Source organism: Leucoraja erinacea, unplaced genomic scaffold, assembly GCF_028641065.1.
Source record: "Leucoraja erinacea ecotype New England unplaced genomic scaffold, Leri_hhj_1 Leri_135S, whole genome shotgun sequence".
Classification (NCBI taxonomy): Eukaryota; Metazoa; Chordata; class Chondrichthyes; order Rajiformes; family Rajidae; genus Leucoraja; species Leucoraja erinaceus.
In genome coordinates this window covers 169,330-193,223 of record NW_026575627.1, presented here as the reverse complement: position 1 = coordinate 193,223, position 23,894 = coordinate 169,330, and the positions used below count along the sequence as shown (strand labels likewise).

Here is a 23,894-nt window from a genome sequence, read left to right as displayed (position 1 = left end):
AACATCTGTAGCGCATCGCTGTGAATCAGTGCTTGGCTGCAGAGAGGATGAAGGTTCGTGGAAAACTTCCATCCAAAACCATGCTGCCTGACACAGAGTGCTGGAAGGGGAGGGGAGGAGGTATGGGGTCGTGGAAAACTTCACATCCAAAACAGGCTGCCTGTCACACGGCCGGGGGGTGTACTGGAGGGGAGGGGTGTTGGCTTAGGGAGGGGAGGGGGGAGTCTTGGATAGAACCAGCCGCCGGTGTTGGAGACGACCAGGAGGTGAACACATACCGTGCCCCCCCCCCCCCCCCCAGGCAGGGGCGAAACATGGTGCTGCCTGTCCCGTGTGTCAGTGGGATCTTGCTGTGTACCGGTTCCCCTGCCACATGTCCTACGCTGCAGCTCTGCCTGTGCTTGGAAAATGGGTTCATAGACACAGAGTGCTGGAGTAACTCAGTGGGTCAGGCAGCATCTGTGGAGAACATGGATAGGTGACGTTTCACAGAGTGCTGGAGTAACTCAGCGGGTCAGGCAGCATCTGTGGAGAAGGAACATTTCTTCAGACATTGACAGTGTGTTTCCATTACAGGTGAGGACCGCTGACGGTGTGAGGTGTGAGGTTGACGGCAGATCCCTGCGCCTCTCGGCACCACCCATGGCGCCTGCCCTCGGCATGCTGTTGCTGCTGCTAGTGGCGGCCGTTCTGCCCGCCGCAGACTGCGTCCTGTTCCGGACCTCTGTGCGCCAGCGACGGGCCCTATCGCCCAACGCCACCGGCGACGGCGACCCCACCACCTTCGACCACATCTACACCATCGAGCTGCCGCCGTGCCGCGAGTGCCGGCCCAGCGTGGCCCGGCCCCTGGCCCGGCTGTTCGAGGCGAGGGACGAGGCGGGCGGCGAGCGCCAGTTCGAGCACCTGGCCGACCGCAACAAGCAGGTGGTATTCACACACCGCATCAACATCCCGCCGCAGGCCTGTGGTTGTGAAGACGGCCAGGCTCTGCAGCGGCGGCTGGAGGCTCTGGAGAAGGAGGTGGCGGCGTTGCAGCGGCGGTGTGCGGGCGGCGATGGCTCTGGGACCGGCTGTTGTGGTGAGTGGGGTGGGTGTGAGGGGGGTGGCGGTGGGCGGGTGGGGTGGGGTGTGAGGGTGCGGTGGGGTGGGATGGGGTGGGTGTGAGCGTGGGGTGGGGTGGGGGTGAGGGTGGGGTGTGAGCGTGGGGGTGAGGGTGCGTCTGATGGGGGGGTGTGAGGGGGGGGGGGGGGGTGTGTGGGTGGGTGGGTGGGTGGGTGGTGGGGTGAGGGTGGGATGGGGGTGGGTGGGGTGAGGGTGGGATGGGGTGGGGGGGTGTGTGGGGTGCGTCTGAGGGGGGTGTGTGAGGGGGGTGGGGGGGTTGGGTGGGATGGGGTGGTGGGTGGGGTGAGGGTGGGATGGGGGGGGGTGGGGTGAGGGTGGGTGTGAGTGTCGGTGGGTGTGAGTGAGGGTGGGTGTGAGCGTGGGGTGGGATGAGGGTGTGAGTATGGGTGAGTGACTGGGTGGGGTCCGGTGCAACCCCGGGGGCGAGAAAATGGGCAATAGGTGCAGGAGTAGGCCTTTCGGCCCTTCGAGCCAGCATCGCCATTCATTGTGATCATGGCTGATCATCCACAATCAGTACCCGTTCCTGCCAAAGATTGCTCTATATTCTTTGGTTCCTGCATTCTCACGATATATCCCCTGACTCCACTATATTTAAGAGCCCGATCTAGCTCTCTCTTGAAAGTATCCAGAGAACCGGCCTCCACTGAGGCAGAGAATTCCACACTCGCAACTCTCTGTGAGAAGAAATATTTCCTCGTCTCCGTTCTAAATGGCCGGCCCCTTATTCTTAAACTGTGGCCCCTGGTTCTGGACTCCCCCAACATCGGGAACATGTTTCCTGCCTCTAGCGTGTCCAACCACTTAATAATCTTATATGTTTCAATAAGATCATTTCTCACCCTTCTAAACTCCACAGAGTGTACAAGCCCAGCTGCTCCATTCTATCAGCATATGACAGTCCCGCCATCCCGGGAATTAACCTGGTGAACCTACGCTGGGCTCCCTCAATAGCAAGAATGTCCTTCCTCCAAATTAGGGGACCAAAACTGCACACAATACTCCAGGTGTGGTCTCACCAGGGCCCTGTACAACTGCAGAAGGACCTCTTTGCTCCGGTATTCAGCTCCTCTTGTTATGAAGGCCAACGTGCCATTAGATTTCCTCACTGCCTGCTGTACCTGCATGTTTCCCCCGCGGGCGGGTTCCACAGGTGAGTCTCACAGGTGAGCTGGGCCGGGCTGGGCCTGGTCGGCCACTGATCCCCGGTCTCCCGCTGATTGTTCCTCCGCCCACAGGCTCCCGTGCATCCTCGGATTGCGGCGCCCACGGCACCTTGAACGCCGCTACCTGCGGCTGTACCTGCGAGCCGGGCTGGATCGGCGCCACCTGCTCGGAGCCCGCCTGCTCCGCCGACTGTAGCCCGCCCCGGGGCGACTGTGTGTCGGGCCACTGCGTGTGTCGGTCGGGCTACACGGGCAACAACTGCGGCGACCAGGCGTGCCCGGACGACTGCAACGACCAGGGCCGCTGCGTGGATGACCGCTGTCAGTGTTTCTCCGGTTACACGGGCCCCGGCTGCACCCAGGAGACTTGTCCCGGAGACTGCGGGGACCGCGGGCGCTGCCTCGGCGGCCAGTGCGTGTGCAAGGAGGGGTTCGGTGGCCGCGACTGCTCCCACGGTACGTGGCCGGCTCTGAGCGTCGAGGGACGGGGGCTGGGCCAGGGTTGGTGGGGGTGGGGGGGGGGGGGGGGGGGGGGGACGTGGTGAGGGGAGGAAGGAGATGGGGGGGGGGGGGGCGGAGAGGGGGGTGTGAGGAGACGGAGGACCAATGGCGGGGGGTGGGAATGAGGGGCTGGAGGAAATGGTGGTGGAGGCATTGGGGGAGTGTTTGGGAAGGGGGGGGGGGGAGGTTGAGGGAGGGAGGGGGTTGGGGAAGGGATGGTGTTGTAGAGGGGGAGTTGAGGGTTGGGGAAGGGAGCGGTGGGGACGAGGGGATGGGAAGGGGGGTGGTTGTGCCAAACAGCCTGATTCCTTGCGCTATGGGCCATGGTTCCGTGGCTCTGGCCCATGGCTTGGCTCCATAGCTCCGTGACCATGGCTCTCTGGCCCGTGGCTCTCTGGCCCGTGGCTCCATAGCTCCGTGACCATGGCTCTCTGGCCCGTGGCTCTCGGGCTCCATCGCTCCGTGATCATGGCTCTCTGGCTCCATCGCTCCGTGACCATGGCTCTCTGGCCCGTGGCTCTCTGGCCCATGGCTTGGCTCCATAGCTCCGTGACCATGGCTCACTGGCCCATGGCTCTCGTGGCTCCATAGCTCCGTGACCATGGCTCTCTGGCCCATGGCTCTCGTGGCTCCATAGTTCCGTGACCATGGCGCTCTGGCCCGTGGCTTGGCTCCATAGCTCCGTGACCATGGCTCTCTGGCCCGTGGCTCCATAGCTCCGTGACCATGGCTCTCTGGCCCATGGCTCTCTGGCCCGTGGCTCTCGTGGCTCCATCGCTCCGTGACCATGGCTCTCTGGTCCGTGGCTCTCGTGGCTCCCATAGCTCCGTGACCATGGCTCTCTGGCCCATGGCTCCATAGCTCCGTGACCATGGCTCTCTGGCCCGTGGCTCCATAGCTCCGGACCATGGCTCTCTGGCCCGTGGCTCTCGTGGCTCCATCGCTCCGTGATCATGGCTCTCTGGCTCCATCGCTCCGTGACCATGGCTCTCTGGCCCGTGGCTCTCTGGCCCATGGCTTGGCTCCATAGCTCCGTGACCATGGCTCTCTGGCCCGTGGCTCTCTGGCCCGTGGCTCCATAGCTCCGTGACCATGGCTCTCTGGCCCGTGGCTCCATAGCTCCGTGACCATGGCTCTCTGGCCCATGGCTCTCTGGCCCGTGGCTCTCGTGGCTCCATCGCTCCGTGACCATGGCTCTCTGGTCCGTGGCTCTCGTGGCTCCATAGCTCCGTGACCATGGCTCTCTGGCCCGTGGCTCTCTGGCTCCGTGGCTCCATAGCTCCGTGACCCATGGCTCTCTGGCCCGTGGCTCCATAGCTCCGTGACCATGGTGCTCATGGTTTATGACCATGGCCCCGTGTCTCTCTGACTCCATTGACCTTACCGGCCCCACTTCCTGTTGCAGAGATCCCAATGGCCCTCAGGCTCCGAATGAAGAAGATTCTGGAAACCAAGGCGACGGTGGAGTGGGATCTGCCGCAGGAGAAAGTGGACGAATGGGAGCTGACCTTCCGAGCCTTGGTGAGATATCCGGGATCGGGGGTCATGGGGTGGGAATGAGGGGGACATTCCCCACAGGGACGGGACGGGACGGAGAGAGGAGGGGGGAGGGCAGTCACACTGTCACTGTAGGGGTAGCGGTGGGGATTGTTATATCGTTTGTAAAGATGTTGCCGGAACTAGTAAGGTAGCAGATGACACTAAATTGGTGACATTGTAGATAGCGAGGGTGGGTATCACAACTGCAGCAGGATCTGGATCAACTGGGCTGAGGAATGGCTAATGGAGTTTTGTACAGCAGAGGGGACTGTAGTGGAATATAGTTACTTGAATACAGCGCTGCAGGGTGGTTCAGAAGGCTTTCATCAGTCAGAGTAATGGGTATGGAAGTTGGGATGTTATGTTACAATTGTACATGCCATTGGTGAAGCCACATTTGGAGTCGTGTTGAAGAAAGAACTGCAGATGCTGGAAAATCACAGGTAGAAATAAATGCTGGAGAAACTCAGCGGGTGAGGCAGCATCTATGGAGCGAAGGAACAGGTGACGTTTCGGGTCGAGACCCTTCACACTGATGTGGGGGCGGGGGCGGGGGGGGGGGCGAGAAGAAGAAAGGAAGGGGCGGAGACAGTGGGCTGTGGGGGAGCTGGGAAGGGGAAAGGAGGGAGAAAGCAGGGACTGCCTGAAATTGGAGAAGTCAATGTTCATACCGCTGGGGTGTAAACTGCCCAAGCGAAATATGAGGTGCTGCTCCTCCAATTTGTGGTGGGACTCACTCTGGCCATGGAGGAGGCCCAGGACAGAAAGGTCGGATTTGGAATGGGAGGGGGAGTTGAAGTGCTGAGCCACCGGGAGATCAGGTTGGTTATTGTGGTAACCCTGTTATCTGAAAATACGTTGTTCAGCTGGGTTGGATGCAGAGGAGATTTACAAGGATTTTGCCAAGATTTGAGGGACTGAACAATAGGGAGACGCTTGGACTTTATTCCTTGTAGCGTAGGAGGGCGAGGCATGGTGATGTAGAGGTCTATCAGAGGAATAGAGAGGGTGAATGCACAGACTATTTTACCCAGAGTAGGGCAGTCAAGAACTAGAGGACATTATGTGAGAGGGGAAGGATTTAATAGGAACCTGAGGGGTAACTTTTTCACACAGAGGGTGGTGGGTGTATGGAACAAGCTGCCAGAGGAGGTAGTTGAGGCTGGGACTATAACATCATTTAAAAGACATTTGGACAGGTACATAGATAGGACATGTTTCAGAGGAGAATCAGCCAAATATGGGTAGGTGGGACTAGTGTAGATGGGGCATCTTGGTCAGCATGGGTGAGTTGGGCCGAACGGCCTGTTTCCACACAGTGTCACTCTATGATTGTATATTCACACCCAAACTGTACCCGCAACTCGGTGGCAGAGGATACTGGAAACGTCGCCCATTCCTTCTCTCCACAGCTGCTGCTGCCTCAGCCGCTGAGTTCCTTCAGCATTTTGTGTCTACCTTTGATTTTATCCCGCACCTGCAGTTCATTCTCACACAGACAGACCGACTTCAGTTGCTGTTTCCCCTCAACCTCACCAACTAGAGAGCGGGCCTGGCCTCCCATCTACCTCATTGGAGACCCTCGGACTATCTTTAATCGGACTTTACTGGACATTGCACTAGACATTATTCCTTTTATACTGTATCTGTATATTGTGGACTGCTTGATTGTAATCATGTATAATATTTTTGTTGACTAGATAGCTCGCACCAAAACAAGTTTTTCACTGTACCTCGGTACACGAGAAACTAAACGAAACAGACTTGGCCACTAACCTGTCCTCATAAGTTATACATAGAAATACATAGAAATTAGGGGCAGGAGTAGGCCATTCGGCCCTTCGAGCCTGCACCGCCATTCAATATGATCATGGCTGATCATCCAACTCAGTATCCTGTACCTGCCTTCTCTCCATACCCTCTGATCCCCTTAGCCACAAGGGCCACATCTAACTCCCTCTTAAATATAGCCAATGAACTGGCCTCGACTACCTTCTGCGGCAGAGAGTTCCAGAGATTCACCACTCTCTGTGTGAAAAAAGTTCTTCTCATCTCGGTTTTAAAGGATTTCCCCCTTATCCTTGAGCTGTGACCCCTTGTCCTGGACTTCCCCAACATCGGGAGCAATCTTCGTGCATCTAGCCTGTCCAACCCCTTAAGAATTTTGTAAGTTTCTATAGGATCCCCTCTCAGTCTCCTAAATTCTAGAGTATAAACCAAGTCTATCCAGTCTTTCTTCATAAGACAGTCCTGACATCCCAGAAATCAGTCTGGTGAACCTTCTCTGCACTCCCTCTATGGCAAGAATGTCCTTCCTCAGATTTGGAGACCAAAACTGTACGCAATACTCCAGGTGTGGTCTCACCAAGACCCTGTATAGCAGCAGAATTGGGCCACTCGGCCCATCAAGTCTACTCTACCATTCAATTATGGCTGATCTATCTTTCCCTCTTCACCCCATTCTCCTGCCTTCTCTCCATAACCCCAGACACCCGCACTAATCAAGTAACCCCTCTGCCCAGTCCGTCATGACCAACCTGATCTCCCGGTGGCTCAGCAGTTCAACTCCCCTCCCATTCCCAATCTGACCTTTCTGTCCTGGGCCTCCTCCATGGCCAGAGTGAGTCCCACCGCAAATTGGAGGAGCAGCACCTCATATTTCACTTGGGTAGTTTACACCCCAGCGGTATGAACATTGACTTCTCTAACTTCAGATAACCCTTGCTTTCTCCCTCTATCCCCTCCCTTTCCCAGTTCTCCTACAAGTCCTACTGTCTCCGCCCACTTTCTATCTCTCTCCCCCCACCCCCCCCTCTGAAGAAGGGTTTCGACCCTAAATGTCACCCATTCCTTTTCCCCAGAGATGCTGCCTCACCCACTGAGTTACTCCAGCTTTTTGTGACTCCGTTTGATTTTATCCAGCATCTGCAGTTCTTTCACATGCAAAGAATCTATCTATCTTTGCCTTACTGACTGACTTGCTGAGCTCACCCTCTGAGATATGTTTCACCTGAGGACCCCACCTAACCTGCGTGACCTTTGATGCCCCTCCACAGAAGGAAGAGGATGGCCGGTTGACCCACCACCTGTCCGGGTCTAAAACCACCTTCCAGCAGTCTGGGTTGGGCTCCGGACAAGAGTACCAGGTCACTCTGCAAGCCCGGCTGGATAAGAGTCTGAGCAAAGTCGTGAGCAGGACATTCACTACCAGTAAGTTCTCTCCCAGCTCCCGGCTGGAGGTCTAGGCCAGCCCGCGAGGGTGAGACGGCCACAGTGGGGCAGTGGGATGGACCGCGGGTGACTGGGGCTGTAGAGGTGGCTCCGTCCACACTGTGGCCACAGCGGCAGTCTCTGTCCCGCTGGTTAGGGGCTGTATCACCTTGTGGTCTATTCTGCCCAGTTACACATGTCCCACCCACACCCCGACCCTCCTCATCTACACCCTGCAAAACACACACACACACACACACACACACACACACACACACACACACACCACGTCACCCACACACACACACACACACACACACACACACACACACACACACACACACACACACACACACACACACACACACACACACACACACACACACACACACACACACACACACACACACACACATTCTCTCACACACACACACACACACACACACACACACACACACACTCATACACACTCACACACACATATACACACACACACACAGACAGACAGACACACACACACACACACACACACACACTCACACTCACACACACACATATACACACACACACACACACACACACATACACACACACACACACACACACACACACACACACACACACACACACACACACACACACACACACACACACACACACACACCCACACACACACACACACACACACACACACACACACACACACATATACTCACACACACACACACACACACACACACACACACACACACACACACACACACACACACACACACACATATACACACACACACACACACACACACATCACACTCACACACACACACACACACACACACACACTCACACACACACACTCACACACACATACACACACACACCACACACACACACACTCCCACACACATATGCTGACATACATATTTCTGGAGTTGGGAATTGGGGTTTGGGTGAACGTGTGTGGGATGATGGCGAGTTTTGACGGGGGGTGGAAGGTCGGGAGGTGGAGGTTCAGGGAGTGGAGGGTCGGGGAGGGGTGGGGGTTGCTGGGGGGTGGGATTCTGAGGGGGGGGAGGGGGTGGGGTGGGGAGTGCTGGGGGGGGTTCAGGGAGTGGAGGGTATGGTGGAGGGCAGTGGGCCCTCGGGGGTTGGAGGTGGGGTTGCTGGGGGGGGGGGGGGGGGGGTTTCAGGGGAGGGTCGGGAGTGGGTGGGGTCGGAGTATGGTGGGAGTGCCGGGCAGTGGGGGATTTGGGGCTGGGGTCTACCTTGAGCCCCCCCAGCTGGGCAGAGTCCCTGACCGGTGCGTGGCCCTGCCTGCCTGCCTTCCCCTGCAGTGATTGATGGCCCCCAGAACCTGCACGTTGTGTCGGCCACCAACTCTACCATTGAGCTGGGCTGGAGGAAGCCACATGCCGCCATCGACCGCTACCGCCTCAACTACTCGTCAGCCACGGGCCGCCGCAGCCAGAAGGTGGTGCCGGCCGGAGACAGCCGCGCCGTGTTGACCGGGCTGGAGGCGGGCATGGAGCACACTATCTCCCTGGTGGGCGAGCGCGGGCAACACCGCAGCAAGGCCGTGGCAACCACTGGCACCACAGGTGAGAGCCCGCTGACTGGCCCGCAGACTGGCCCGCAGACTGGCCCACAGACCGGCCCCCAGACCAGCCCACAGACTGGCCCCCAGACTGGCCCACTGACCAGCCCCCAGACTGGCCCACAGACCGGCCCACAGACCGGCCCCCAGACTGGCCCACAGACTGGCCCACAGACCGGCCCCCAGACCAGCCCACAGACTGGCCCCCAGACTGGCCCACTGGACAGACCGGCCCACAGACTGGCCCACAGACCGGCCCACAGACCGGCCCACAGACCGGCCCCCAGACCGGCCCACAGACCGGCCCACAGACTGGCCCACAGACTGGGCCCACAGACCCCACACTGACTGGCCCACAGACCGGCCCCCAGACTGGCCCACAGACTGGCCCCCAGACTGGCCCACAGACTGGCCCCCAGACCGGCCCCCCGACCGGCCCACAGACCGGCCCCCCCGACTGGCCCCCAGACTGGCCCCCAGACTGGCCCCCAGACTGGCCCCCAGACTGGCCCACAGACGACAGACTGGCCCACAGACTGGCCCCCCGACCGGCCCACAGACCGGCCCCCCGACTGGCCCCCAGACTGGCCCCCAGACTGGCCCGCAGACTGGCCCGCTGACTGGCCCACAGACTGGCCCCCCGACCGGCCCACAGACCGGCCCCCAGACTGGCCCCCAGACTGGCCCCCAGACTGGCCCCCAGACTGGCCCACAGACTGGCCCACAGACCGGCCCCCGGCCCACAGACTGGCCCACAGACTGGCCCCCAGACCGGCCCCCAGACCGGCCCACAGACTGACCCACAGACCGGCCCACAGACTGGCCCACAGACTGGCCCTTAGACTGGCCCACAGAGGCCCCCCAGACCGGCCCACAGACTGGCCCACAGACTGACCCACCCAGACTGGCCCACAGACCGGCCCCCAGACCGGCCCCCAGACCGGCCCCCAGACCGGCCCCCAGACCGGCCCCCAGACTGACCCACAGACTGGCCCACAGACTGGCCCACAGACTGACCCACAGACTGGCTGGCCCACAGACTGGCCCACAGACTGGCCCACAGACTGGCCCGCCCGCCCACCCACTCACTCACTCGCCCACTCACGGACCCGACCCATGGACCCATTGACCGACTGTTCCACCGAGGGTGAACAATGGAAGGGGTTGATGAGACGGTGGACGGGGGACAGGGGGGGGGGGGTGAAGTTTGGGAGGTGGGGCGGTGGAGCAGGGGGAAGGGGTGGGGGTGAGGAATTTGAGGTTGAGCCACACCATGACCCCCTCCCCCTCCCCGGCAGTAATCGACAGCCCCAGGAGTCTGCGTGTGGTTGGGGTGACGGACTCCACCATCGGCCTGCAGTGGGACAGGTCCATGGCCCGGGTTGACATATACCGCATTGCCTACCGGAGCCAGGCCGGGCGAGGCGGGGACATCCAGGTGTCGGGTACACATGACCGCGCCTCGCTGGAGCAGCTGGACAAAGGCACCAAGTACACCATCTCCCTGGTGGCTGAGCGGGGAGCAGCGGCCAAGAGTCAGCCGGTGATCACCACCGCGACCACCGGTAAGTTTCTGCTCCACCACCGGGCGGCGCAGCGGGTAGAGCCGCCGCCTCACCGCGCCACGGACCCGGGTGCTGTCTGTGTGGAGCTCGCACGTTGGGTTTCCTCCAAATGCTCCTGTTTCTCCCCCCCCACCCCACATCCCAGAGACCTGTTGTTTCTCCAACAGACCCGGTGATAGACAAGTGATGTTGTCACGGGGAGAAGGCAGGAGAATGGGCTTGAGATAGATCAGCCATGATTGAATGGCGGAGTAGACGTGAAGGGCCGAATGGCCTCAATCTGCTCCAATGGCATGAACAGGAAGGTAGTGACACAAGACAAACCTCCAGACCCACCTGTTATCCTTCACTCAACAGCAGCATTAAGTTATTGGTCACCTTGTAAAAAAATCCCAAAGAAGTCTTAGGATTGGGACCAAGCGGAGTCTGACCTGTTACATGTACAGGGCCACTAGAGTAGACCGGGGGGAGGGGGTGTAACAGGGTGGGGGTGCTAAAGGAAGAAGAAGCAGGAACGTTTACAGAGGGAATTTCAGAGCTTTGAGCCACCGGGAAGCTTGGAATTACAGGGGCCAACCACAGAGGTCACAGGAGGCTGAGACTGGAGAAATGCAGAGGTGTGAACGGGAGGAGGTGGATAGAACAGGGGGCTAGACAATAGACAATAGGTGTAGGAGTAGAGGCCATTCGGCCCTTCGAGCCAGCACCGCCATTTAATGTGATCGTGGCTGATCATCCCCAATCAGTACCCCGTTCCTGCCTTCTCCCCATATCCCCCTGACTCCACTATCTTTAAGAGCCCTATCTAGCTCTCTCTTGAAAGTATCCAGCGAACCGGCCTCCACCGCCCTCTGAGGCAGAAAATTCCACAGACTCACCACTCTCTGTGAGAAAAGGTGTTTCCTCGTCTCTGTTCTAAATGGTTTACCCCTTATTCTTAAACTGTGGCCCCAGGTTCTGGACTCCCCCAACATCGGGAACATGTTTCCTGCCTCTTAGTGTGTCCAAGCCCTTAATAATCTTATATGTTTCAATGAGACACCCTCTCATCCTTCTAAACTCCAGAGTGTACAAGCCCAGCCGCTCCATTCTCTCAGCATATGACAGTCCTGCCATCCCAGGAATTAACGTTGTAAACCTACGCTGCACTCCCTCAATAGCAAGAATGGCCTTCCTCAAACGAGGGGACCAAAACTGCACACAATACTCCAGGTGTGGTCTCACTAGGGCTCTGTACAACTGCAGAAGGACCTCTTTGCTCCTGTATTCGATTCCTCTTGTTATAAAGGCCAACATGCCATTCTCTTTCTTCACTGCCTGCTGTACCTGCATGCTTACTTTCAGTGACTGATGTACAAGTGAGGGGGAGATGGGGAGGGGGTGAGAGAGCGAGAGAGATGGCGAGAGAGGGAGAGAGATGGTGAGAGAGGGGGAGATAGGAGGGGGTGAGAGAGGGAGAGAGATGGTGAGAGAGGGAGAGACCAGGGGGAGTGGAGAGGGGTGAGAATGTTAAAGTCGCTGACATGAATATTTCAATTGGGCATTCATCTCCGGGTGTCAGTGGAGAACTTGTCAATTGGCCTGAGGCCGGGAGTTATTTGCCGAGTTCCCGTCAGTATGAAGGGCTCAGTTTGTACGAAGCGCTTTGAAATATTCCCCAAGGCAGTGTAAGATGTCAAGTGGGCCTTTCATTCTCTGTCGCTCACCCCTCTGCTGCTGCTGATGAACACAGCGAGCCGTGTACTGCAGGCGAGCGGTCATTCTTGAATACACACCGCGGCCGCTGGGAATGGAACAGGGAATGTGTTTGAAGCGCTTCCTACTTCTGCTTGCTGCTGTCTTTTGAACTCTTAATGGATTTCCGTAACCTGCCTGTTCCTCGGAGACTGGGGAATGAACATAGACGCTCTCACTCTCTCTCTCTCTGCTGTGTGTGTGAAGTCTCCAATACTCTATTCAGGCCCAAATAGAGGACAAGCTATCAATTTAATTCCATCAGTTTTCTTATTCCTGCCGAAGAATGTCGCCATCTACCGAGGCCCGCATTCCTCGCGTTCACAACTAGACTGCTACAGAGGGCCTCGGCGGGTCGGGCAGCATCTGTGGAGTGGAATGGGCAGGAGATGGGTGTAAGATTACATAGAAACATAGAACATTGGTGCAGGAGGAGGCCATTCGGCCCTTCGAGACAGCACCGCCATTCATTGTGATCATGGCTGATCATCCCCTATCAATAACCCGTGCCTGCCTTCTCCCCATATCCCTTGACTCCACTAGCCCCTAGAGCTCTATCTAACTCTCTCTTAACTCCATCCAGTGACTTGGCCTCCACTGCCCTCTGTGGCAGGGACTTCCACAGATTCACAACTCTCTGGGTGAAAAGTTTTTTTCTCACCTCAGTCTTAAATGACCTCCCCTTTATTCTAAGACTGTGGCCCCTGGTTCTGGACTCGCCCAACGTTGGGAAGGTTTTACCTGCACCTAGATTATGAGAGGACTAGATCGCACAGTGGCTTTACCCCGGGAGTAGGGGGATCATGAAACTACAGGTTTAAGGTAACGGGCAAAAGGCTTAATAGGCACCTGAGCGGTGACGTTTTCCACACAAAGGGTGGTCGGTGCATGGAACATTTAGATAGGTACATGGACGTGAGTGGCGTGGGTGCAGATGAGGAGGTATCGCCGAGCTTTTGCAGTGGGCCTCGGGGGTGTTGGGGCAGATGCTGTCATTCCCCCTCCCCACCCCGCCCCCCCCCCCCCGCCCCCCCTACCCCATGTGCCCGATCTAACTGATTATTTACAGGAATGTTGTGATCGTTGTTAGCCGTGTGACTCCCCCCCTCTCCCCCCACCCTTTCTCCCCCCCCCCCTCTCTCCCCCCCCCCCCCCCCCCCCCCCCCTCTCCCCCCCCCCCCCCCATCACTCCCCTCCTTGCCCCCCAGGCCCCTCTCTTGCCCTCCAGGTGCTTCTGTTCATTCCACAGGTCACGGCCCCACGCTACCCCTTTGATATTTCTCCTCTAGATGGCTCCCCGAGACGGCTGTTGGTTGTTGAATGTCCCCGCTGCCGTTGTGAGGAGAGGCTGGGATGTCTCTAACCCGGGGGGGAGAGGGGGGGGGGGATGATTTTCCACCTGGGGGTTATCTTTCCTCTTGCAGGGAACGTCGCTGGAGTTCGGATGGACTTTGACGGAGAACTTGTCTCTTCTCCCCAACTCGCGCCCACCCCCTGCACTCCAACACGGCCTCTTCATGTAGAATAGCGTTACGTTAAATCACCGGCCACCTCTCCCCCTCAGAAGCAGAAATGCTGTGGCAATGAGATGGGGTGATAGGGAGGGCGGGACACCTCGATGTTACTGGGATAACCGACTGAGTGAAGGTGTCCAAATATCTGTGGTCCAGAGATCTTTGGGTTAAAGCGCTTTGGTCCAGAGGTCCCCGTGTCCAGAGGTCCCCGTGTCCAGAGGTCCCCGTGTCCAGAGGTCCCCGTGAGGTCCCCGTGTCCAGAGGTCCCCGTGTCCAGAGGTCCCCGTGTCCAGAGGTCACCCGTGTCCAGAGGTCCCCGTGTCCAGAGGTCCCCGTGTCCAGAGGTCCCCGTGTCCAGAGGTCCCCGTGTCCAGAGGTCCCCGTGTCCAGAGGTCCCCGTGTCCAGAGGTCCCCGTGTCCAGAGGTCCCCGTGTCCAGAGGTCCCCGTGTCCAGAGGTCCCCGTGTCCAGAGGTCACCGTGTCCAGAGGTCCCCGTGTCCAGAGGTCCCCGTGTCCAGAGGTCCCCCAGAGGTCACCGTGTCCAGAGGTCACCGTGTCCAGAGGTCACCGTGTCCAGAGGTCACCGTGTCCAGAGGTCACCGTGTCCAGAGGTCACCGTGTCCAGAGGTCACCGTGTCCGGAGGTCCCCGTGTCCAGAGGTCCCCGTGTCCAGAGGTCCCCGTGTCCAGAGGTCCCCGTGTCCAGAGGTCACCGTGTCCAGAGGTCACCGTGTCCAGAGGTCCCCGTGTCCAGAGGTCACCGTGTCCAGAGGTCACCGTGTCCAGAGGTCCCCGTGTCCAGAGGTCCCCGTGTCCAGAGGTCACCGTGTCCAGAGGTCTCCATGTTCAGAGATCTGTTGGGGCCCAAATCCCTTGGATGAAACCCTTCCCCATTCCATGGGTCAACAGTGAAATTTGAGTTACTATGCAGCCGTACGAATAAAAATATCACAATAGAGTTTAACATAAACATCCACCACACAGTGGATACAACATTCCCCACTGTGATGGAAGGCAATAAAGTTCAAGTCATCTTCCTCTTTGTTCACCCGTGATGGCCGTGGCCTTGAACCCTACGGACTACATGCTTGCTGTTTTATCCATCTTGTTGCAGAATGCTAAGTTTTTTCACGTGTTATTCACTGGGACTAAACGGGCGAAAGGTCTATCCCACAGGAGGCAGTTTTCAGGATGGAGGAGCGAGCGGGCGGGCTCATTGAGTCCACGATGAGGTGTTTTGTGGGCAAAGAGACCGCGGGTACTTAACGCTAGCTCTGTTTCACCAGAAGGTCCAGGCGGCCGGGAGGTGGCTGGGGACAAGACCAGCCCACTGCTGGCTGCCAACGAGAGCCAGACCATCCAGGACATCTCGAAGGCCATCTCCAAGAGGATCTCATCGGCCGGACTGTCCACCAACGCGGGGGTGATGGCGCGCTCCGCCATCCGCCGCTACTCGGCCATTGCCCGGAAGCATCTGGGTCCCCCCAGGGTGATGCTGAGTAGTTGGCCTCCCAAACCAAAGCTCCCTTCCCAACTGATAGACAATGACGAGAAGATCACAGGCCGTGGAGGATCCACCACCAAGGCGCAGGATAGGTCCCACGTTGGAACTGGGAGACCGGGGAATCCCACGGGAAGGGTCGCTGGATCTCCAGGGTCCAACTCCGTGTCCAGGAGGAAGATTGAACATGTGGGACCACCGGGAACCACGACGGCGTCTCGGGGGAAGAATACACCACGAGGGGCCATTCCTACACCTAGAGGCAAGAATGGAGGCAGAACCTCCCAAGGTCGAGTTCCCACGTCTGGAGGAAAGGCCGGTGGTGATGGCTTCCCAGAGAGAGTCCCATCTCCTGGAGGAAGGATTGACCATGATGCATCCCCACCAACAGTTCCCGTCTCCAAACCAACCAGTGATAATGGCAGATCTCCAGGCAGCTTCCCCGGATCCAGAGCAAACAACGGTGGCGGTGGATCCTCGGTGATCACTCTCGCGTCCGAAGGGAAGAACGACCTTGCTGGATCCAATCCCCGATCAAGTGGAGACCATGTCTCTCCGTCTGCCAACATAATGCAAGGGCCATCTCCCGCCGGCCAAGGACCCGGAGACCTTCCACAGACAGGGAGATCGGGAGCAGATACGCTGGAGACCCCTGGAGGTACTTGTACAAAGCTAGCATTGCACCAGTGCAGAGGGAGGCCAGTCAGCCCATCTAGTTTGTGCTGCCCCTATCAGACCAACATCTTTCCTCATCGCCCTGTAGATTAGTTTCCCCCAGGTGAACATCCAATTCCACTGGGATAGCGCTGCCTGGCGCTCTTTCCACTCCTGTATTCCCAGCCTGGTGGGCAATAATTGCCACATCATCAACATCATTGGTGTTTTAACAAAACAGTTCCTCACCACTTTGATAGACACAAAAAGCTGGAGTAACTCAGCAGGTCAGGCAGCATCTGTGGAGAACATGGATAGGTGACGTTTCACAGAGTGCTGGAGTAACTCAGCGGGTCAGGCAGCATCTGTGGAGAACATGGATAGGTGACGTTTCACAGAGTGCTGGAGTAACTCAGAGGATCAGGCAGCATCTGTGGAGAACATGGATAGGTGACGTTTCACAGAGTGTTGGAGTAACTCAGCGGGTCAGGCAGCATCTGTGGAGAACATGGATAGGTGACGTTTCACAGAGTGCTGGAGTAACTCAGCGGGTCAGGCAGCATCTCTGGAGAGAAGGAATGGGTGACGTTTCAGATCGAGACCCTTCAGATTGGTTAGGGATGAGGAAACGAGAGATATAGGCGGCGATGTGGAGAGATAAAGAACAATGAATGAAAGATATGCAAAAAAAATAACGGCGATACAGGAAAAGGGCCATTGTTTAGCTGTTTGTTGGGTGAAAATGAGAAGGTGGTATGACTTGGATGGGGGAGGGATAGAGAGAGAGAGGGAGATGGAATAGATAAATAAATAAATAAATAAATGGGTAAATAGATGGATAAATAAATAGACAAATAAACAAATAGATATGCGGGGGCTACCTGAAGTGGGATAAATCAATATTCATACCACTGGGATTCCTGACACAGCAGCCTTAGCAGATTCTAGAGGAATTTTCGATTTAGAATTTAATTTGAGTTTATCTTATCGCCACGTGTACCGAGGTACAGTGAAAAGAAGCGAACATCCAGGGGCTATGAGGAAAGAGAAGGGCTGACTGGGGAGTTTTTTTTCCCCCCAAAGGGCTATCACGGGCCCAATGGGCTAAATGGCCTTTTTCTGCACGGTGGGGCGGCCCGAGGTGAAAACCCCACAGCGGCGACACATTCACGGCGGCTACTGATCGTGAACGGGATAGTTGACAGTGAAATATGACAGTTTGCAAGAACATCTCCCACCCAGGATGAGTTGTAAACCTGTGGCTTTGACATCTAAAGAGTTTAATTGGGCCTCTGAGATTCCTGCTAATTGCCATGAAAGTAACTGATTGCTCTCATTGATGTTTACAGATCAAATTCAATTACCGTGGGGCAGGTTAGTTTGGGGATAGTGTGCTGTGGATTTTCCACCAGACGCTGTTTCACCATTATTGGAGAGTGGTATATGTGGTCACACACACACACAATACTGGGTGTAGTAGGGGTCCATTTGTAAACATCAGTGACTTTATTCCCCCCTTTTCCCAACCCTCACACGTTCTATTTTCTTCTCAACAGAAAACCAAGCACCAACATTGAGAGTTTCACCCCGTCTCTCCTCTAAAACCCATCGCCCTCCCGCCGTTGCTCAGGTGCAGAAAGGTTCCTCGCAGCGGAAGGGCCTTGTGCTGTGGACCGCCACCTCTCCTGGTGCCGAGGTCTCCTGGCAACTGGCCGGGGGCCCCTTTGACGCGCTGGTCTTGGCTTACAGAGACTCGCTGACTAAGGTTGTCCTGGGCGAGGTGCCGATCGGCGGGGATCAGCGGAAGGCCTCCATCACGGGGCTAATCTTAGGCAAAAGCTATGATGTGTATCTGTCAGGCATCTCGTTGGACAATCCGCCCCAGCTCGTTAACGTGACCACAATGACAGGTACCCCTCCTCTCTCTCTGACTAATCTTTATTTCTCTCTAGGTAACACCCATGCCCGGACTTCACCTTGAGATAAAAACGACATTGTATTTGTCAAGGGATCTTTTGACAGAGGTTGTCCCCCATTGGGAAACATTCCTCATTCAATCTTTCTTTCAATAGATACCTCACGATTGCTTTAGATCAGGACAACACTCAGAGCAACATTGCAACTACCAGACGACATCAGGACATGTTGCCAAACAGAAGTTGCCAAGCGCTTGTTCAGGAAGGAACTGCAGATGCTGGTTCACACAGAGGATAGGCAAGGAATTGTGGAGTCACTCAGCGGGACAGGCAGGCAGGCAGCATCTCTGGGAGAAGGAATGGGTGACGTTTCGGGTTGAGAAGGAGGGTCTCGACCAGAAAACGTCACCCATTCCTTCTCTCCACAGATGCAACCTGCCTGCCTGCCTGCCTGCCTGCCTGCCCCGCTGTGCAACTCCAGCATTGTGTGTCTATCTTTGCCAAACACTCAGTCAGATAGAGCTCAAGGAGGTCCTGGTTTAAGAAGGAGATTCCTGTACTTGGAGGCATGTGTGTTGGGTGGAGTGAGGGAAATCTGGAGAGGATTAGGAGAGAGAGTGCCGACTGCCTGGGTTAGAGTGTCACAGCTACAGGGACGAGGCTGGAGAGAGTTGGAATGTTCTCTCTGGATCATTGGAGGTTGAGGGGAGACTTGATCGAAGTGTATAACATTCTGAGAGGCTTAGACAGGGTAGACAGTCAGAACTTTCACCCCCCAGGGTGGAAACGTCCAACACTAGAGGGAATGGCTACAAGGTGTGAGGTGGGTGGGGGGGGGGGGGGGGGGGGGGGGGGGGGGGGTCAATGGAGATTAACGGGGAGTTTTATCTCACACCGAGTGATCGGGGTCAGGAACACACTGCCCAAAGGGTGGCGGTGGAGGTAGATAGTGGCTTTTAAAAAGGCACATAACATGCCCTCTCATCCTAAATTCCAAAGTGTACAAGTCCAGCCGCTCCATTCTATCAACATATGACAGTCCCGCCATCCTGGGATATACATCCTGAGTGAACCTACGCTGCACTCCCTCAATAGCAAGAATGTCCTTCCTCAAATTAGTAGACCAAAACTGCACACAATACTCCAGGTGTGGTCTCACCAGGGCCCTGTACAACTGCAGAATGTCCTCTTTGCTCCTATACTCCTCTTGTTATGAAGGCCAACATGCCATTCGCTTTCTTCACTGCCTGCTGTACCTGCATTCTGTGACTGATAAACAAGGACCCCCAGATCCCGTTGTACCTCCTCTTTTCCCAACTTGACACAATTTAGTTAATAATCTGCCTTCCTGTTCTTGCCACCAAAGTGGATAACCCCACATTTATCCACATTAAACTGCATCTGCCATGCATCTGCGCACTCACCCAACCTGTCCAAGTCACCATGCATCCTCATAGCATCCTCCTCACAGTTCACACTGACTGCCACCCAGACTGGAAGAGGTGACAGTGATAAGGAGGGATGTCGGGGTTGTGTGAACTGTTGGAGGTAGGGAAGGTGTGGGACTGGTGGTGCAAAGAGGGAATTGAGTGCTGGCCCAGTAGTTGTTTAATGCCAGATCCTCGGTCTCGGAGTAATGTGGGCGGCAGTCAGTGAATCATTCAGCCTCACAGATCTAGAGACGGGAGAGTGTAATGAAATATACACGTGACCTGCAGATGGATTAATAATTCACACTTCCTCCAGAAACATACATTAGACCAGGGTTGATAACATGTCTAACATTGGAGCCTAGTGCAGACGCGAATACACGGGATGTATTACATGTGTAGAGAACATGGGCTTTAAGAGACGACTAATATACACGGCTTCATGTTCTCATGAAAGTCTTATTTTTACATATTATTAATGTAGATTTCTAATGAACTTAACACTGCGCTGGTGTAGAGCACAGATTAATAATATATTGGTTAATACTACTCATGTATTACTAATATATATTGCTTCATGGTGTTCAGATTACTAATACAGAGGATAATAATGCTCAGATATTATTAATGCAATCATTCTTGATGTACTGATTTAACACATTGTTAATAATGCTCGGGTCAATGCATTGAGGACATATAACCATATAACAATTACAGCACGGAAACAGGCCATCTCGGCCCTACAAGTCCGTGCCGAACAACTTTTTTTCCCTTAGTCCCACCTGCCTGCACTCATACCATAACCCTCCATTCCCTTCTCATCCATATGCCTATCCAATTTATTTTTAAATGACACCAATGAACCTGCCTCCACCACTTCCACTGGAAGCTCATTCCACACCGCTACCACTCTCTGAGTAAAGAAGTTCCCCCTCATATTACCCCTAAACTTCTGTCCCTTAATTCTGAAGTCATGTCCTCTTGTTTGAATCTTCCCTATTCTCAAAGGGAAAAGCTTGTCCACATCAACTGTGTCTATCCCTCTCATCATTTTAAAGACCTATATCAAGCCCCCCCTTAACCTTCTGCGCTCCAGAGAATAAAGACCCAACTTATTCAGGACGGCCTGATTGTAATCATAGTAAAAACGAGCTGCAGATGCTGGTAAAATCGAATGAAGACACAAAAATGCTGGAGTGACTCAGCGGGTCAGGCAGCATCTATGGAGAGAAGGAATGGGTGACGTTTCGGGTCTGGGCGGAAGATGGGTCTCGACTTGAAACCTCGCCCATTCCTTCTCTCCAAATATGCTGCCTGTCCCGCTGGTCACTCCAGCATTTTTGTGTCTATCGTCGATTTGTGTCTTTCTTTGATTGTAATCATGTGCAGTCTTCTCGCTGACTGGATAGCACGCGACAAAAAACAGCGTTTCACTAACTAGATACACGTAACAAAAATACACGAATCAGACATTAATGTACTAATTGGCAACTGGTTATTTAGAAATGCTCGAGTGTATGAGGAGAATGTATGTAGTAAATACTGAGTTGTGTTATTTTTGTTCTAACTGATCACCCACTGGTCAATAATGCTAGATTAACAAAGCACTTCATCTCCCGTGGGCTCAGCACTTCAACTCCCCCTCCCATTCCCAATCCGACCTTTCTGTCCTGGGCCTCCTCCATGGCCAGAGTGAGTCCCACCGCAAATTGGAGGAGCAGCACCTCGTATTCCGCTTGGGCAGTTTACACCCCAGCGGTATGAACATAGACTTCTCCAATTTCAGGTAGTCCCTGCTTTCTCCCTCCTTCCCCTCCCCTCCCCAGCTCCCCCACAGCCCACTGTCTCCGCCTCTTCATTTCTCCCCCCCCCCCCCCCACATCAGACTGAAGAAGGGTCTCGACCCGAAACGTCACCTATTCCTTCGCTCCATAGATGCTGCCTCACCCGCTGAGTTTCTCCAGCATTTTTGTGTACCATTGATTGATGTAGGCCAGATTAATAATACACTGGTTTTTAATGCTCACCAGGGCTATTAATCATTAACTAGCCATGCTGAGAATAGTTCAGGCTAATGTGCTGATAAATAACACACACAAGTGTTATTTGTGAACTAATTATTAATGTAGTGGGGAACGCACCGATTAATAATCCTCAAATTGATAACTGATGTCTGTGTGGACTTCAACATTGACACGTTAATGGGGAAACGGATCGGCTCGTTTGCCTGCACTGTCCCTGGTCAACTCTTCCCTTCCCTCCCGTACCACCCCCTCCCCGGGCACTTTCCGTTGCAACCGCAAGAGATGCTACACCTGTTCCTTTACCTGCCCCCTCGACTCCATTCAAGGACCCAAGCAATCGTTCCAGGTGCGACAGAGGTTCACCTGCATCTCCTCCAACCTCATCTATTGCATCCGCTGCTCTAGATGTCAACTGATCTACATCGGTGAGACCAAGTGTAGGCTTGGCGATCGTTTCGCCGAACACCTCCGCTCGGTTCGCAATAACCAACATGATCTCCCGGTGGCTCAGCACTTCAACTCCCCCTCCCATTCCCAATCTGACCTCTCTGTCCTGGGCCTCCTCCATGGCCAGAGTGAGCAACACCGGAAATTGGAGGAACAGCACCTCATATTCCGCTTGGGTAGTTTACACCCCTGCGGTATGAACATTGACTTCTCCAATTTCAGGTAGTCCCTGCTTTCTCCTCCTCTTCCCAGCTCTCCCTCAGCCCACAGTCTCCTCCTCTTCCTTTCTTCCCCCCCCCCCCCCCCCCCCCCCCCCACATCAGACTGAAGAAGGGTTTCGGCCCGAAACGTTGCCTATTTCCTTCGCTCCATAGATGCTGCTGCACCCGCTGAGTTTCTCCATCACTTTTGTCTACCTGCACTGGTTCTGGACTATCTCTAACCGCTGTTTTCTTCCGTTTCAATAAGGAGATGGTTTTGTCAGAGTGTAGTGGCCTTGTCATTGTTTGAGAAGGGGTGTACTAACGGCATTCTCCCCTCCTCTCCCGGTCGCCCCCTCCCCTCAGTGCGGGGCACGGAAGATGAGTCGGTGGTCGTGCAAGCGGCAGGAGAAGGCGAGGGAGGCAACGAAGAGCAAGAACAGGACGGGGATGAGGATAACGAGGATGATGACGATGAAGAGGAAGGCGGGCAGGAGGAAGAGGAAGTGGAGATCGCTGCCCCCGACCCACCTGAACCCACACAACCCCCGGTGAATCTTCCTACCGCCGGTGTCACCATCGAAGCCCCGACCCTATGGTCCACCTCAGCGCCCGCTACAGACCTGTACCTCACCACCCACGGCTTCAGCACATTGGAGACCCACCTTCCCGGAGACCTTTACCCTCTCGAACTCTCAACTCCAGCCCCCGACGTGAACACTCAGACTGATACCACAATCTCAATTCCGCCTACAGGTAAACACACGGGTAGGATTCACCAAGTCATCTCACTCCCACTGCTCTCACCCACACAGGAAGCTAACTGTCCGGGGTACCGCCTTGTCCACTGGAGAGGGCTTCAGGTCTTCCATTGGTACCCTCTCTCTGTTTATTGCAGGTGTTACGAGGCCTTTCTTCCTGCCGCTTGAATCTTTTATTTTTAGGTCCCCAATGCTGAGCGGTTTCTGCAGAGTTGTGGAGTTACGACTAACATTTCCTCCCTCACGCTACTCATCCGGCTCATTCACCTTCTGCTTTGATCAGGGACCATCAGCGTGTAGAGAGGTCTTCGCTGAAGAGGAAACATGCCAACCGGCCCCGGCTCTTCCTCACTCTCGCCTCTCCCCCCCCCCCCCCCCCCCCCCCCCCACCCCCTAGGGAGTTCGGAGTTCCACAGGAGGCTGAGCAGTGATCCTATATAAGGTGTAAAACATCATGAGAAGTGTTAGGGCGAATGCTCTAGGGAAAGCTGTAGTTACGATGGAGATGGTGCAAAAAGATTTACGAGGATGTTGCCAGGACTCGAGGGTGTGAGTTTTTATTGAGGTTGAGTGGGCTGGGACTATTCCTTGGAGCGCAGCAGGGTGAGTGGTGAGCGTTTAGAGGTGTACAAAACCACGAGGGGAATAGTTTGTGCGAATGCACAGGCCTTTACCCGGGCAGGGTAAGAATCAAGAACCAGGGGGCACACATTTAAGGTGAGGGAGGAACTTGAGGGGTGACTTTTTCACACAGAGGGTGGTGGGTGTACGGAACGAGCTGCCGGAGGAGATGCTATAACAGTATTGAAAAGACATTTGGACAGGTACATGGACAGGAAAGGTTTAGAACAGTGGGGTCTTCAACCTTTTTCGTCCCGTTTACCCCAGGCAACTTTAGTAACACACATAACAATGTTATTCCACTTATTTATGAACAACTAATGATGAACAGATACCGGTATACCAGAACCAAACGCAGTCATTCAATGTGAAAAAATATCTACAAATCCAGCA

General features: G+C 55.4%; 1 protein-coding gene across 1 annotated transcript in view; it reads left to right on the top strand.

The window, feature by feature from the left end:
* The window catches only part of LOC129715732 (tenascin-X-like), a 112,605-nt gene that overhangs the window by 30,407 nt on the left and 58,304 nt on the right, over positions 1–23,894 (top strand). Inside the window, exons 2-10 of the mRNA XM_055665587.1 lie at positions 577–1,081; positions 2,364–2,747; positions 4,198–4,313; positions 7,388–7,541; positions 8,876–9,139; positions 10,434–10,700; positions 15,234–16,106; positions 17,659–18,012; positions 22,486–22,875. Coding sequence (XP_055521562.1) covers positions 643–1,081; positions 2,364–2,747; positions 4,198–4,313; positions 7,388–7,541; positions 8,876–9,139; positions 10,434–10,700; positions 15,234–16,106; positions 17,659–18,012; positions 22,486–22,875 — 3,241 coding nt within the window. The 5' untranslated portion in view covers positions 577–642. The remainder of the gene's footprint in view (positions 1–576; positions 1,082–2,363; positions 2,748–4,197; positions 4,314–7,387; positions 7,542–8,875; positions 9,140–10,433; positions 10,701–15,233; positions 16,107–17,658; positions 18,013–22,485; positions 22,876–23,894) is intronic.